Source organism: Kogia breviceps, chromosome 6, assembly GCF_026419965.1.
Source record: "Kogia breviceps isolate mKogBre1 chromosome 6, mKogBre1 haplotype 1, whole genome shotgun sequence".
Taxonomy (NCBI): Eukaryota; Metazoa; Chordata; class Mammalia; order Artiodactyla; family Physeteridae; genus Kogia; species Kogia breviceps.
The window spans coordinates 8,292,990-8,308,169 of NC_081315.1; the positions used below are offsets into that span (position 1 = coordinate 8,292,990).

At 46.9% G+C, this 15,180-nt stretch overlaps 1 protein-coding gene across 10 annotated transcripts in view; it reads left to right on the plus strand.

Annotated features, from left to right (window-relative positions):
* The window catches only part of HERC3 (HECT and RLD domain containing E3 ubiquitin protein ligase 3), a 130,508-nt gene that overhangs the window by 12,484 nt on the left and 102,844 nt on the right, over positions 1 to 15,180 (plus strand). For 9 of the 10 annotated variants that reach the window (XR_010840961.1, XR_010840962.1, XM_059066832.2 and 6 more), the window contains exon 3: positions 491 to 756. The exons of the other annotated variant lie outside the window; for it this stretch is intronic. Coding sequence is in view for 7 of the 9 variants with exons in the window: in XM_059066832.2 (XP_058922815.1) it covers positions 531 to 756 (226 nt within the window). In the remaining 2 variants the exon portion in view is untranslated. The remainder of the gene's footprint in view (positions 1 to 490; positions 757 to 15,180) is intronic. 10 annotated transcript variants of the gene reach the window in all.

Genomic DNA, 15,180 nt, shown 5'->3' on the forward strand with positions numbered 1-15,180 from the left:
TGTTTTGAGTAGTGAATTACTACTATGCAAGTTAATAATTGGCTACCTAAAGGAGTTAGTTAGTTCAAAATTAGTTAGTTTAAAAAAAACGAAAACTCAAAGCAAAGGTGCAACAAGAGAGGACAAGTTGAAGTCATGAGGTAGTTTCAAAACAGTTATTGCCATCATGGTTTGCAGACATTGTTTCAGCAAGTCTCCTGAACTCAGTTCTTCATCAGTGATCTGAAAACCACATTCTGTCTGTGTTCACTGTTGCTTTACACAAAATTTATTTAGACATTTAAAAAAACTCCTACTAAAACACAAAGATAGCATTCTTATTGTAACTACCTTCAGCAATCTTAATATGTTTTATGTTGAGATGCAAGGTATCTGAAGAAGATGAAGGGGAGGGCTTCTTTAAAATTGATTACATTTATTCCTTAAAGTGATTTTTTTTGTTTTTCCTGATTCCCCCGCACCTTTTTTATTTTTATTTTTTCTTACAAAGCTCTCTTCTAGGCTACATGACTCCCTGAAGGACAAGAACGATGTTATGTTGGGGATATTGGTCTCTGGGCCAACCTGGAATCAGCTCTAACCTGCAGGGGGTTGTGACCGAGCCACAGGTGTGTGGATTTATATCCGACAGAAGCGTCAAGGAAGTGGCCTGCGGAGGAAACCACTCCGTGTTCCTGCTGGAGGATGGGGAAGTTTACACGTGCGGCTTGAACACCAAGGGGCAGCTGGGCCACCAGAGGGAAGGAAACAAGCCAGGTGAGTGCCCCGAGGCGGGCTCAGGACTGGGAAAGCGGGCGGAAGGTTTCCCCGCCGAGTGTTGACCTTTCAGGGCGGCTCTCCTTTTGGTGAGAGATGATGAGGTAGGGTCTTAAATCGTGACTGTGTAGTATTTTTCACACTAGCATGTGCCGTTTTCTTTGTCACTTGCTGTCTCTTTTGTTCAGTCCAAACCACATCAAGCGGCCAAAGCTTCATGGAAAAACAGCCTTGCTGGTTTTTGTCTAGATAATTTTATTCTTTTGTGTTCTTTTAGGAGAGTCAGTTTGGCATTAGGGAGAGCTATTTTTTTTCCCCCCTGTGCCTGCCACCCTCTTTTCTCGTAGTTATTCTCTCCTTTAGCGTGTATCAGTATTAACTTGTAATCATTAATTTTTATGTTGACCCTTGGATAAAAGGCTGCAGGGCTGGTCTTAAGGATAAATTGTGAAGTATGTGTAGCACGATGTGTGGGCTCCTTCCCCGTTCTTTGGCTCCTGGTTCCCTCATTAGAGCCTCCTTGAGAAGCCGCCGCCCCGGGCCTGCCCACCTGGAGCAGTGCCCAGTGTTCTAGCCAGGGGCTCCTAACCTGTGGGCCCTGGACTCTGCAGAGTTCAAGGAAGGGGTCTGTAGCATGGGCCATACGTGTATGTACACCTTTATACGTACAACGCGCCGGATACTACGTGTTTTCAAATGTAAGTAGATGCTGTTCACCGAAATAAAAATTCAATTCACAGGGCCACCAGTTCATTAATTGAGTTAGTAAACCCTAATCATTATGTGTTTAACCGAAGACTATAATACAGAATTATCATATATAGCTGTTATGGAGGTGGCAGGAAGGTTTTTGACTTTACAAAATATTTTTCATCTTGGAAAAAACCGAGGTCTTCTTTCGCCTCCCGTAAAAACTCACTTGTGTCTTGCGTGGCGCTCCTACACGCGCTCTGTTCCCCAGCTGAGAGCAGCTAATGCCTGCAGGGGGCTCGATGGCAGGGCCCCGCCGAACCGCGTGCTCCTGTCTCGGGGGAATGTCTACATTCAAGACCCACTTTGAGAGGCCCGTAAGGCCCACTTTACACCCGTGATCCTGGAGGACTTGTACCCGCCCCGGCCAGCCTTTGAAGGGAGCGTTTGGGGGACCAGGAGGAGATCTCTGTGGCAACACCTGCGGAGACACCACGGCTGGGGGGACCCCGGAGTCAGACACACCTGGAGGAGGAGGCGTTACCTCCCCTCTGACTCTGTATTTCCAAACCTCAGCTCCTTTCCTGGGAAAGGTGACTCCCTGCTGTTCTGTGGCTCTTCGAGAAGGAGATGCGGATGGTAGAGAGGTCTCCCCAGGCGTACCTGGGGCCTGTGAAGGCCGCTGTCCTCCCACGCTGCTGTCTGTTTTCTCTGTGACCCTGCCATGTGTGGGGCCGCCTCCCGGTAGGGCCAGCCGCCCGGAGGTGCCTCAGGGCTCACCTTGGTCCTAAGACCTGGGGCCAGAGGATGGGCCCTGGGGTGGCAGGTGCAACGGGAAGCCGAAGCCCTTGCGGGCCAGCGAAGATCTGCAGGTAGCAGCGTGGTGGATACGCCTGAGCGCCGTCTGCCCTCCTCCCAGCCGAGCCTCCGGCCAGAGCCCCTGGCGCCGGGTGGGCGGTCAGCCCGCACCCGCCCACAGCTGCTGCCTCCGGGAGGCGAGGCCGAGAGACGGCGGGCGGCTCCAGCCAGCGACGATCCAAGAAGCCTCTCGGGCTCCAGCGCGGAACCCAGCCGGCGCTTGCAATGGAAACGTGGAATGAGCCGGGCTCGAGGGCAGCTTGCAGCGGAGGCCGGAAATTCCCGTTGCTGCCTAAGCTTGCCTGTTAGCTGTGACCCCGGCGTAGCAGCTGCGGAGCCGGGCCTCGTTCAATGGAAAGCCTCTGTGGGAGGGAGCCCCCCCTCTTTTATTTTCTCATTGGTAGGTGTGTTCTAAACCCGGGTGAGAGCTGGGTTCAGTTTTAATGAGCGGGAAGGAGAGAGTGAGCTTGTTTTCTGTGTGTGTTTATTGAGAGCTGTGACCTGGGGGGAGCTGCGAGGCACGGAGGGGACGTCAGTGACAGAGGGACCCCGTTCCGGGCAGCCTGTGACGGCCGGGCCCACGGCAATGCCACCCCGAGCAACCCCTGCGGTCTTGGGGGAGGGGAGCCTGAGAAAAGGCCGCATGCCCCCGGGGGCAGCGGGCGGGTCTGCCGTTGCAAGTCGACGGCATCGCCCAGACCAAAGGACTTAGCAGCGGGAAGGATTAAAAAGAGTGAGGGGGGGAGGACAGGTGGAGAAGGTGGTCGTGTAGGCCGAGCGCAAGGACCGAGCTCTTCGCGCTGAACGTGTGCCTTGAGCCTGTCCTGCCGACGGTGAAGCGTCCCTCTCTGCACTCGGTCTCCAGCTGGCAGAGTTGCACGGTACCTGAGTTCATTTTGGGGGGAATTCTGTACGTGCCACGGGGCGGTGGTATACAGCCCTCCGCGGCGATCTTAAAGGATTTCTGTTTTTCCTCCGTGAGCACATCTGATGGTCTCCTGTTGCGTTTGCTGCTTCTGAGGCTACCGTGCTTTCCTTGTACGCGGATTTCTCCCCTTCTTAGCGCCGCCTTCGTGTGACCAGCGTCGCGTATGTCTCTGTGTGGCACGGGAGCGTGTTTGCAGGACACCCCAGGCACTGAAACTCCTGGTTACGCAGGCCCAGATGGTTCCCGGTGTGCCAGCAGCCGCCGGAGCTAGCTTAGGTGTGTCCGTGACTCTTTCATTTGTGCTTTGGCCAAAGGTGGAGAGGTCTGTGACCCCCTAGAAGCGTTATTTTATTCACTTATTATTTTTGGCAGTGTTGAGTCTTCGTTGCGGTGCGCGGGCTTCTCATTGCGGTGGCTTCTCTTGTGGAGCATGGGCTCTAGAGCACAGGCTCGGTAGTTGTGGCTCGCGGGCTCTAGGGCGCAGGCTCGGTAGTTGTGGCCCGCGGGCTCTAGGGCGCAGGCTCGGTAGTTGTGGCCCGCGGGCTCTAGGGCGCAGGCTCGGTAGTTGTGGCTCGCGGGCTCTAGGGCGCAGGCTCGGTAGTTGTGGCCCGCGGGCTCTAGGGCGCAGGCTCAGCGGCTGTGGCACACGGGCCTAGTTGCTCCGTGGCATGTGGGATCTTCCCGCACCAGGGCTCGAACCCGTGTCCCCTGAATCGGCAGGCGGGCTCTCAACCACTGCGCCGCCAGGGAAGCCCCCTAGAAGCATTTTTTACCGGCACGATATCAAAGCCCCGTCTAAACTCAATGTCCAGCTTTTTAAATTGGTGTTGGGTTATTACTGTCAGGCATACTCTCCCATTTTTCTCCTTTATTCTCTCCCTCACATTGTGATATCAACCTTATCTCCTCCCACAAATCAGGGATCGTTTCAGTGCTTAGGACAATGTAGGAGGATTAACTAATTTCCTCATGTTTTTGCCCATGAAGTCATCTCATAATTTCCTGAAACATACAGTTTCAAGAGCTGCATTACAGGAAGACGTGTGTGCCTTTGTTTTTTTTTTAAATAAAGCAAGCAAACAGAACATGAGTTTTTTTCTAAATGATGTTTTTTTAAATAAGTGATTAATCTATAACTGAACATTAAGCAAGTCTTGAAATATTTTATTAAATTAAAATAGAAACTAGTGGCCCATAGGAAAAAATTCAAACAACTTACCTCAGTTTATCGTGCTCCTCTTATTTCCACCCACCCACAATGTCCACACAACTCTTCTTGTGAAGGGACCCTTCTCCTTTTCCCATACGTGCTCTGAGTTCCCATATTGGGATTTCAGCTTAAGCTAATCCTTGTGTTATCAGGAAAGTCTGAATTTATGTAAACCTCTAACCTTTCTTCCTGTCTTGAGTAGGCAGGAACTGTGCTAGATGCCATTATTTAGTTTAACCTATGTTAAATTTTAAAAATTCTGGGGCCTTCCCTGGTGGCACAGTGGTTAAGAATCCCAACGCAGCCAAAAATAAATCAGTCAGTAAAAATTCTGCATAGACATCCCAGGAAACCTTTCCATGGCAAACCCCAAGAGTAACGATTTATATAAACAGACTAACATTTCTGTGCAGCTCTATTTGATTCACACCTGTGATTGGTTCCTTTTACCTCCTTCTGAGTTAGTTTCTCTCTTTCTTGCAGGTAATGTAATCCAATTCACATGCACCTTTTGTATTCAATCTCAGTATTTCCGTAATGCCCGTGACCCCTTTGTAACAGCTCTCCTGCTGTGTGATAAATGAGGTTTATAAAGCAGAACATCTCAGAAGCCTCAATTCCCAGAGCTGTGGTTGCTGGTAACTGGCGGGTAGAAGTAACACTTTCAAGCAGCTTATCAGGTTGCTCTAGGGCACCTGAAGGACCCCATAACTCTGTTATGTTAATCAGTTTTTGCCGAAAAGCAAACTGACTGAGCTGGAAGGAAACAGAAGAAATCCGGTAATGACTTGCTAACATTGCAACGCGTGTTTCCATGGGCCTAACTCTGATAGAAAAGGCAGAAGGTGTCATAGCAGATATTCAGGTCTCAACACTGCGCTTGTTAGGAGCCCGTCTCTTCCTCAGTAGGAATTGCAGGTGGCGGCGGGTGTCCTCTGTGATGATGAGAATGGTAGTCATCCAAACCCCATGGAGGTGTGGACGGCTTTGACAGCTGAGTGGACAGCTTTCTGGTCCAGAGGCCTAGGGACCAGGAGCAAGTGTCGTTGAATAAATTTATTTTTCTGGTGTGATTGATCAGCAGTTACTTTCTTCTGTCTGTAGTACTCAGCCTGCTTTCCTTAAAGACATTTGAACGTTTTATAAAATATATACTTATTTATGAGCATATTCTTCAATGTGAGATGCTATTTGTGTTTTAAAAATTTGCAGTTTACTTTTAAGTAATTAACACAGTGGTTTGCACCGTGATACAAGAGGCTCAGTTCATTTGTTAATTGTAAAAGTGGTTAACTGTACATATCACAAGCTCTCTTCATGTCGATGTGCTTATCATTTTTAAGCTGATTAATCCTCATGATACTTCTGTAAAGTAGGTCAGTAGTATTATCCCAGGTATATATGTAAAGGAGAAGAGGAAAGAGAGTTGAGTTTGAGTTTTGGTTGGGAACTGACAGTTTGGTTTTAATAATCCTGGAATTTTGTCCATGGATATCTTTTTAACTTCAGGCTGATTGGGAAGGCCAATAGAATTTTATTTTCAAGTTGTTTTTCTCGTTTATATTCAATTTCCACTCGGTCCTTATAAAAGAAACAAGGGTATAGACTTGGCCACCAAGGAGCTTGTATTCTTTAATTTACTGGTTGAATATACCACATATGATCAAGGTGCTTTGATTAAAGGTACAGAGAAACAATTCCCTTTAATCTTTCATCATCTTTCATCAGTTTGTTTTATGCTCTTTTGAGTACCACATAATCTGGGGAAAAAGAACACATGATAATTCATATCTCAGGCGGATACCTTTTGCCTCCCAGTTTACCTCACGTTCTTTGTTCCTTTATTTCCTTGAATTACTTCTCATTCAGTCATTCAGTCGGCAGATATTTACGGAGTGATTAGACTACTAGGTTCCCCATTTGTTCTAGATACTGTCAGGACAAAACACCTTTAGCACAGAGCTGCCCTTTGGGAAGTTATAGGCCAGTTGGGAATAAGGTGTGTTCCTGTGAAGTTTACATAATGCAGTTCGCCTCGTGCTGAGCAAGAGATAAAGGTCCTAAGCGTGTCAAAATAAGAGTTGTGGTGGAGAGTCAGGTCTAAGTCAGGTCACAGTGAGTGCCGAATTCCGATTTCTAAGAAATGTCGTCTTTTCCACCACACACATATAAAGTTCAAGTTTATCTTAGGTTGGTGTGTTCAGGGGTCGCTTTGGTGATGGTGTCAGTCTCTAGGGATGTTCCATGATTTTAGTAAGTCCACCCTTGAATTGTTGTGTTGTGATGATTTCATTGTCTGGCAGGTTTGATGAACTCTTGTCTAGCTTGGTGATCTGTGATCTTGACAGATCAAGGATAGGTGAAATGTTTCTGAATTTATCCATCCGGATGGAGCATATCTAGTCAGCTGATACTTCACAGTGATTCAAGAGCTACCGGAAGCTTTGTCTTTCTGAGTAAATGCCCTTTGACAGCATGTAATGTTGAAATCTGTGGTAACTCTCCAACAGATACTGTCTCATATCCTTACAGATTTTAAATCATTCTCTCTCTCATTATTCAGACATGTTTTGCAATTTCTATTATATATAATTACTAAATAACTCATAGCAAGTGAAATCGTTATTGTGAATGATTTTAATTTAGAGTGTTAGCTAATTATTCGGGCAGTATAATGCATGAGAGAGCATGGACTCTGGAACCAGACTTATGGGTTAGAATTCTGGCTCCGCCCCTCACTGGCTGTGTGACTCTGGGAAGGTTGCTTAACCTCTCTGTGTCTCAGTTTTCTTAGTTGCAAAATGTGGATAATGTTAATAGTATCTATCTATTAGGGTTGTGAGGATTTAGTAAGTTGTATGTCAGGTGTTTGGAATCATGCTGGCCCAAAGTATCAATCAGAACTCAATTAGTGCTAGCTGTTATTACTGCTCATAGTAGTAATTTGTCCTAACACCTTCCATGACAATTTTTTGATCCTCCTATTCCAGAATATAAACAAATAATAAATTCATTAAGTATATATTCTATTTATACATATATAAGTAATTGTGTTAATCATTTTTATAGGTTCCCTTAACACTGTAGGGTCTGATGAATGATATATACATCCAGGGGAGGGAAATGATGTAGGCTAGGGGCGTTAAGAGAGACTTCACAGATTATGCTTATTTTTATATTTTGAGTTTTAAAGGACAGTCTTTTCTTTATTTTCCATTTTTTGGGTCCTTTACCTTACTGGTCCCAAGAAAAGTACCTTACATATATTAGGAGCTGTAAAAACTGCTTATGCACATATGGACATGTCTACATATATGTTATCTCTGCACCATGGTTAAGACCGCCCCCAGCATTCTGGTCCAAATTCGTGAAGACAGGGGAAGCAAATGAAGCCACTGTGGATATCTTGGCACACCAAGGGCTATTTTGTGATGCTCCTAGAGGACTTGAAGTGGTCTGGCAACACATGGCCAGGTGATTTGATCTTACCACAGCTTCAGAAAGTAGACTGCAATCCATTGATGCTGAGCCCAGCTGAATTTTGTAGGCAGTTACTTTAGGTTTCCAGTTAGCTTTGATGGGGGTAGATCTTCGGACAGGGTTATACATGACCTGAAAGAAGGTAAGTGGTTTTCTTTCTGCATTCTGCGGTGGCCTAAGAAGAGATTACTCTGGAGTCCGAACCTGTCTGATCCCTGTTTGTTTTGTTTTTTTTTAAAAAATGGGCCTGTGCCATCATCAAAAACTCTACAAACAATAAATGCTGGAGAGGGTGTGGAGAGAAGGGAACCCTCTTGCACTGTCGGTGGGAATGTAAAGTGATACAGCCACTATGGAGAACAGTATGGAGGTTCCTCAAAAAACTGAAAATAGAACTACCATATGACCCAGCAATCCCACTACTGGGCATATGCCCTGAGAAAACCATAATTCAAAAAGAGTCAGGTACCACAATGTTCATTGCAGCTCTATTTACAATAGCCAGGACATGGAAGCAACCTAAGTGTCCATCAACAGATGAATGGATTAAGAAGATGTGGCACATGTATACAATGGAATATTACTCAGCCATAAAAAGGAACAAAATTGAGTTATTTGTAGTGAGGTGGATGGACCTAGAGTCTGTCATACAGAGTGAAGTAAGTCAGAAAGAGAAAAACAAATACCATATGATAACACATATGTATGGAATCTAAAAAAAAAAAAAGGTTCTGAAGGACCTAGGGGCAGGACAGGAATAAAGACGCAGACATAGAGAATGGACTTGAGGACATGGGGAGGGGGAAGGGTAAGCTGGGACGAAGTGAGAGAGTGGCATGGACATATATACACTACCAAACGTAAAATAGAGAGCTAGTGGGAAGCAGCCACATAGCACAGGGAGATCAGCTCGGTGCATTGTGACCACCTGGAGGGGTGGGAGGGAGGGAGACGCAAGAGGGAGGAGATATGGGGATATATGTGTATGTGTAGCTGATTCACTTTGTTATAAAGCAGAAACCCACACAACATTTGTAAAGCAATTGTACTCCAATAAAGATGTTAAAAAAAATAAAGTGGGCCTGTAACAGGGTGCTTTCAGCTGCACGTAACAGAATACTAAACTAAATGTGGCGTAAACAATGAGTAAAATTTCTGATCTCACATAAAAAGTCCACAGAGAGGTATTTCTAGGATTGCTTAAAGCAGAGGGCACGCTGACACCATCAGGCACCCAGGTGCATCCCACCTTTCTGTTCTGCCATCTTTAGTTTGCCGACTTCCTTCCTTGGCCTTGTGGCCTCGTGGTCACCATATGACTGCCACAGCCCCAGGCGTCACGTCCTCACACAGCTGTGGTCAAAAGCAGACCGGAAGGGGAGTGTCTTGGGTCACCTTTCACAATGGGGAAACTCCCAGGAAGCCCCTTGCGTACGTCTTCTTTAGTCTCATTGGCCAGGCCTGGGTTACCAGTTCCCGGCAAGCCTGCTAAGTGAAACAAGAATCATCTGGTTGGCACAGGAAAGGCTTATCTCCTGGGCCCGGGGAGGGGCCCGGCAGCCTTGAGGGTTCTGGTGCAAGGAAGGACGGGATGACGGCCGACAGGTAAGCAGTGCGTAGTGTCTCGTTTCATACTGTGAGCAAACTAACGCCTTTGAATCGTGGAGTCTACATTTTGCGCCGTGTCTTGATCTATGGTGCCTTTCATGAACTCCTTCACATCTGCTTTTAGAAAAAAAACGAATGGCTGTTATCACGAGGCAATGACTTTAGTGTTTATTATATGATATACGACGTGGAATTGTGTATTTCTCGGGTTAGTGTCTTACTCACCTTTGCATCTTAGTGCTGAGCGTACTGTGGTAGAGGCACACGGTGTAGGTAGTGTGTTAAACATCTAAAATGTCTCGTGGGTCTTTTATTTTGTTACTTTGCCATGCTCTGTATGTACGGGCTCTGGGAGATCGCTAGGGTTAGGTCAACAAAGATTAGAGTGATCTGTGTTTAAAGCAAATCACCGAATTTTAAGGACGAAGGATGAAAGAGTGACTTGGATGGTGAAGATTTCCATTTATAGGCGTCGCAGAACGAAAAGTGGATTTGGTGCCACACAGAGCAACTCCAGAGAGAGCTGTACTGGACTCAGAGGCGTCAGCTCGGTAAACCTTACCAGTTGCGCCCGTTTTTAGGAAGACGGCAAAGATTACGAGTGGTCCGCTAAGTGGCGTCACCTGGTCCGTGAATCGGGCGATCATTTATTAGTGGTCCCTCCTTTAATTGTCAAGCTAATTAAAATCATGAAATGAAACAGACTCTGAAGTACCTCCCATCCCTTACCGCCACACCTTTCTGCAGCAATAAGTAACTTTCCACGTGGGTATGAATATCCATTTGTTAATATGATTGACACGTCTTCCAGGGTTCAGAGACTTCTTTTTCCCTTCAGAATGTCAGGGTGTGAGTTTATGTGTAAGTCGGTGGCGGATCGGTGGCAGTGGAGTTTTGTAGTGAAGCATGTCCCTTCTTCGCGCCAATTCTCTAGCCCGCTAACGAGCTGGTAACGTTTGCTGGACCCCATTTAAAGCCTGCATTTGTGCTTCGAGTGCTCTACCAACAAGGGTCACTCTGCCACTATGCTGTGTTTTTCTGTTTGTTTGTTTTGGTGCCAGAAGTGGCCTGTTACATTGAAAGTGTTACTTTCGCGCTTGTGATATTTTTCCCCTTTGGTGCTGTCAGCTGTTGAAATGGAAACATTTGCAATGGACTCAATCTCTCAAAAGGAGTATGATTTACCTCATTAAAATGTGAGTGTCTGAGAAGCACAGAGTGAGGTCTGGTCACAATAGCATCTCAGCCTTTTAACTTTCTTAAAATAAATAAATTTATTTATTTGTGGCCGCGTTGGGTCTTCGTTGCTGCGCGCGGGCTTTCTCTAGTTGCGGCGAGCGGGGGCTGCTCTCTGTTGCGGTGCGCGGGCCTCTCGTCACGGTGGCTTCTCCTTGCAGGGCGCGGGCTCAGTAGCTGTGGCTCACGGGCCCAGCCGCTCCGCGGCACGTGGGATCCTCCCGGACCGGGGCTCGAACCCGCGTCCCCTGCATCGGCAGGCGGACTCCCAACCGCTGCGCCGCCAGGGAAGCCCAGCCCGTTAACTTTTTTGGGGGAGTTGTTCATACTGTTAGGGAGAGAGTTTTAAGGCTTCTTTTTCTCGTTGCAAAGTCACGTTAGCTTGCAGAGAGTCCTTACCAATGGAAAAAACCTGTTTCCCACTTTCAACTAGATTTGTGGTCGGTTGTAGTTTATCACGTGAAAGGAATCTTTTGTTTATTGGTTGGGAATTGGCCTAGTGCTGTGTGAAAAGCACCAATCGTGGGCAAATAGGTTGTGCTGATTGGACAGCAGGTTCCACGTTCTGCACGTAGTTGGGGCCCAAAGTCAGAAAAAGCGGAGCAAGAGGGTGGGGACCCTGCTGCCCTCAGGGGCTGGAGGCGGTCGTCCAGGCGCCGCCGAAAGCACGAGTATGTGGCGAAGCGGGAGGGACGGGACAGCTGCAGGCCTGAGGAATGGGGCGCGCGCCCAGCTCGCCGCGAGGCACAGGCGGAACGCGCTGCTGCCCGCAGGTGAAGGAGAGGAGGCCGAGGCGATTGTGCTTTTATTTACTGTGACGGGGGGACCTCAAGACAGCCGCTCTTGGTGAGAAGTTGGAAGTTCTGTGTCAGCCCCTGGTTTACCCATCCTTCTGTTTTTTGGTTCTTCACGGAAAGTAGCTTTTGGGGTAGAAAAGCTTTGGTGAATGCCTTTAATATATGCGATATGGAGACATTCACGATGAAAAATATCTAGTCACTCTGTCTATTTCGTGCTCTTCCGTTGGTCACTGAGGGTGTAATTCAGACCGACTAGGTACCTGTCTCCTTTCTTCTGTACTATTCTGATTCATCATAAAGCATCTCAAACGGAGGGCAAGTCATCTTTAGGTTTCGTACAGGTTTTGTAAATAGCTGCTTGGTTTTTTTTGGGGGGGGGGGGGCGTGCTCTGTGGCTTGCGGGATCTTACTTCCCCGACCAGGGATCGAACCCGGGCCCCCGGCAGGCAAAGTGCCGAGTCCTAACGACTGGACCGCCAGGGAATTCCTGATAGCTGCCGTTTATATATCTAAATTGACAAAATGTGATGAGGGGTGGGAAGGGGTGGGCCAGTGCCCAGCAATATTTCTCTTTCCCTCCGCCTTCTTTTTATGTCTCTGTCTCTCTCTAACACACACACACACACACCACCAGCACCACCACTAGACATTGAATGCCGGGGGGCGGGGAGAATGCCAGTACATTTCACCCCGGCGTTGGGCAGGACCGCTGACCTGCAGAGTTCCTTTTCCTTATCATTTCACGAGCTCAAGAAGAGCCAAACTCTTATTCTACCTCCTCCCCACCATCTCTTTGTTAAATCGCTTTATGAGTACCATTTAACTGCCCTGATTTAGATACTTTGTGTCAGAAAAGCGATTCCAAGTTTGTGGGCAGTTTAGAGGAACTGTTAACTTTGGCAGTGATGAGAGGACACGCCTGTTGCAGCCAAACAGAGCTGTCTGGAGACCTTAGGACTGACCCCCAGGTGTCTAGCCGGGGGGAGCTTCAGGCTTTAGCGCGTGTGGATGAAACCAACCAGCGGAAGCTTTGTGACAGGACAGACGGGAGGGAGCCAAAGACTTCAAGACGGATGAATCCTTTTCTGTTTTTTTTTTTTTTTTTGCGGTCCTCACTGCTGCGGCCTCTCCCGTTGCGGAGCACAGGCTCCGGACGCGCAGGCTCAGTGGCCACGGCTCACGGGCCCAGTCGCTCCGCGGCACGTGGGATCCTCCCGGACCGGGGCACGAACCCGCGTCCCCTGCATCGGCAGGCGGACTCCCAACCACTGCGCCACCAGGGAAGCCCCTCCTTTTCTGTTTTTAGTTTAAGTGCCTACCCTGTCCCTTGCTCTGGGTGGAGCATCACAGCAAGGCCAGAGCCACAAGTCAAGAAGAAGCCATGCTTCTGTTACCTTTCACTGTTAACCCTTGTTTCCTTCCCTTAATGCATTCTTGACTTTGAATTGTATGTGTCACCGCTCTGTGTAATTTGCATGTTTATATAAAGTACTAGGGCACTTTGGCTTTCCTTAGGCTTCTATGCAGAATTTTTTTCTGGTCATTGTTGCATGGCTACGCTAGTAGGTCAGACATATGATAACAGGCACCTACTATGTGGGAAAGAATGGTTTACTTAATAAATGCTGTTGATATAATTGGCTCTTCGCCTCCAAACACACCTAGACTCCCTTGCTCACTCTGTATTCAAAAGTAACTTCCAACTGTATGAAAGACACAAGTGTAAAAACTAAAACTACAGAAATAATAGGGGAATGTGTTTGGAACCTTGGAGCTTCTCCAGTGAGACAGGTGGTTCAGAGGCCATAAAGTAAATGATTGGCAGATTTGCGTGAACATAAAAATTTTTTCTGTGATAGAAGGCATTCATAAATGAAGCCAAATGACGAGTCGTAGACTGGGGGAGATCATTGCCACAAATTACCAGATAAAGGTTTCACATTTCTAACATATCAGAGCATCTTCAAATTGAAAAGATAAGCAGCCCTGTAACGAAGCGGACATTTTACAGAGGAGCGCTTGCGAATAGCCAATGAATATATGCAAATATGTTCAGGGAAATTAAAATTAAAACAAGATACCATTTTTTCAGCCATTTGATTGGCAAAAAATTTAAGAGTAATATCCACTGCTCTCTGGTCTTGGAAAAGGGGCACTGTCATGTCCTGATTGAGGAAGTGTGAGCTACTACAATCTTTTTGTAGATCAACTGGCTGTTTTTAGTAAAATTTAAAATGGTCGTACCTTTTGAATCAGCAGTTCCATTTTTAGGAGGCTTCCATACTCAAATAAATATGTCAGTATATAGCATAAGGGAATGTTTCTAAGGATGCTTATTGCAGCAGTTTTTTTTTAACGGCAAAATAGCAGAAACGGCTTACTCATCCTCTAGGGAATAGGTTGAATTAAATATAATGAATAGGCACAGGATAAAGCTTTAAGTACCGTCTTTATACTGTTGACTCACAAATTATTTCCAGCCTTAACTTCACCCAACTCCAAGCTTGATGTCCACTTAAAATCTCCACTTGGATGTATAATTGGCATCTTAAATTTAACATATCCAAAGCCAAACTGATTTTCCTCCCTTAAACCCATTCCTCACCCTGTTTTTCCATTCTTGTAAATGGCAGTTCCATTCTTCAGGTCAAAAACTTGAAAGTCGTCTTTGACTCCCTGCCCTTCCCTTTCCCCTCCTTTCACTGACCTGTGTATTTCTACCCCTGCCCCTCTCCCAGCACCTCCTTACTTCTATTCCCTGCTTTCTTCATAGTTGAGCCCTGTCTGATATGCTGCGTTCATATTCATTTATATCCTCTCTCTCCCTCTCGTAGCTGATTGAGCTCCTTGAGGGTCAGGGCTTTGTTTTGTATCCCCAATGCCTAGGACAGTATATTGCACACAGGCAGTGCAAACTTCAGTAATTATTTTTTGAATAAATGATTATATTGTGAAAAGAAACAAAAAGTTACTAATTAAGGACTATAGGATCCCTTTTCTGTACAAATAAAATCAAGCCCAAACTTTGTTTTACTGAACTGTGTACCTTTCATTTCCTTCCTGTGGCTGCTCTGTGGGATTCATTTCCAGACAGGCTCACACAGCTCCAGCTGTCAGTCATTGCTTGCTGGCTGTAATGATCTGCGTCCTGCACGTGTGAAGGGGCTGAGACAGAAAGGTCACCCCTAGAAATCCTGCCTGCTCTCCTGCAACAGGTTTGCCGAATTTGCTTTTTTTTTTTTTTTTTTTTTGCGGTACGCGGGCCTCTCACTGTTGTGGCCTCTCCCATTGCGGAGCACAGGCTGCGGACGCGCAGGCTCAGCGGCCATGGCTCACGGGCCTAGTTGCTCCGCGGCACGTGGGATCTTCCCGGACCAGGGCACGAACCTGTGTCTCCTGCATCGGCAGGCGGATTCTCAACCACTGCGCCATCAGGGAAGCCCCCGCCGAATTTGCTTTTCGGGTCTGAAGTATTTGCGGATCAGTTGCAAATGTGTTGCTGCTGCTAGGGACATAAATATACTGAGCACAGATATCCTGCAGAGTGCGTTAGTTCCTTTATCCAGATAGGTATGGAGTTTCTTTTGTAATCCGAAAACTGTAAGTCTTCTGGA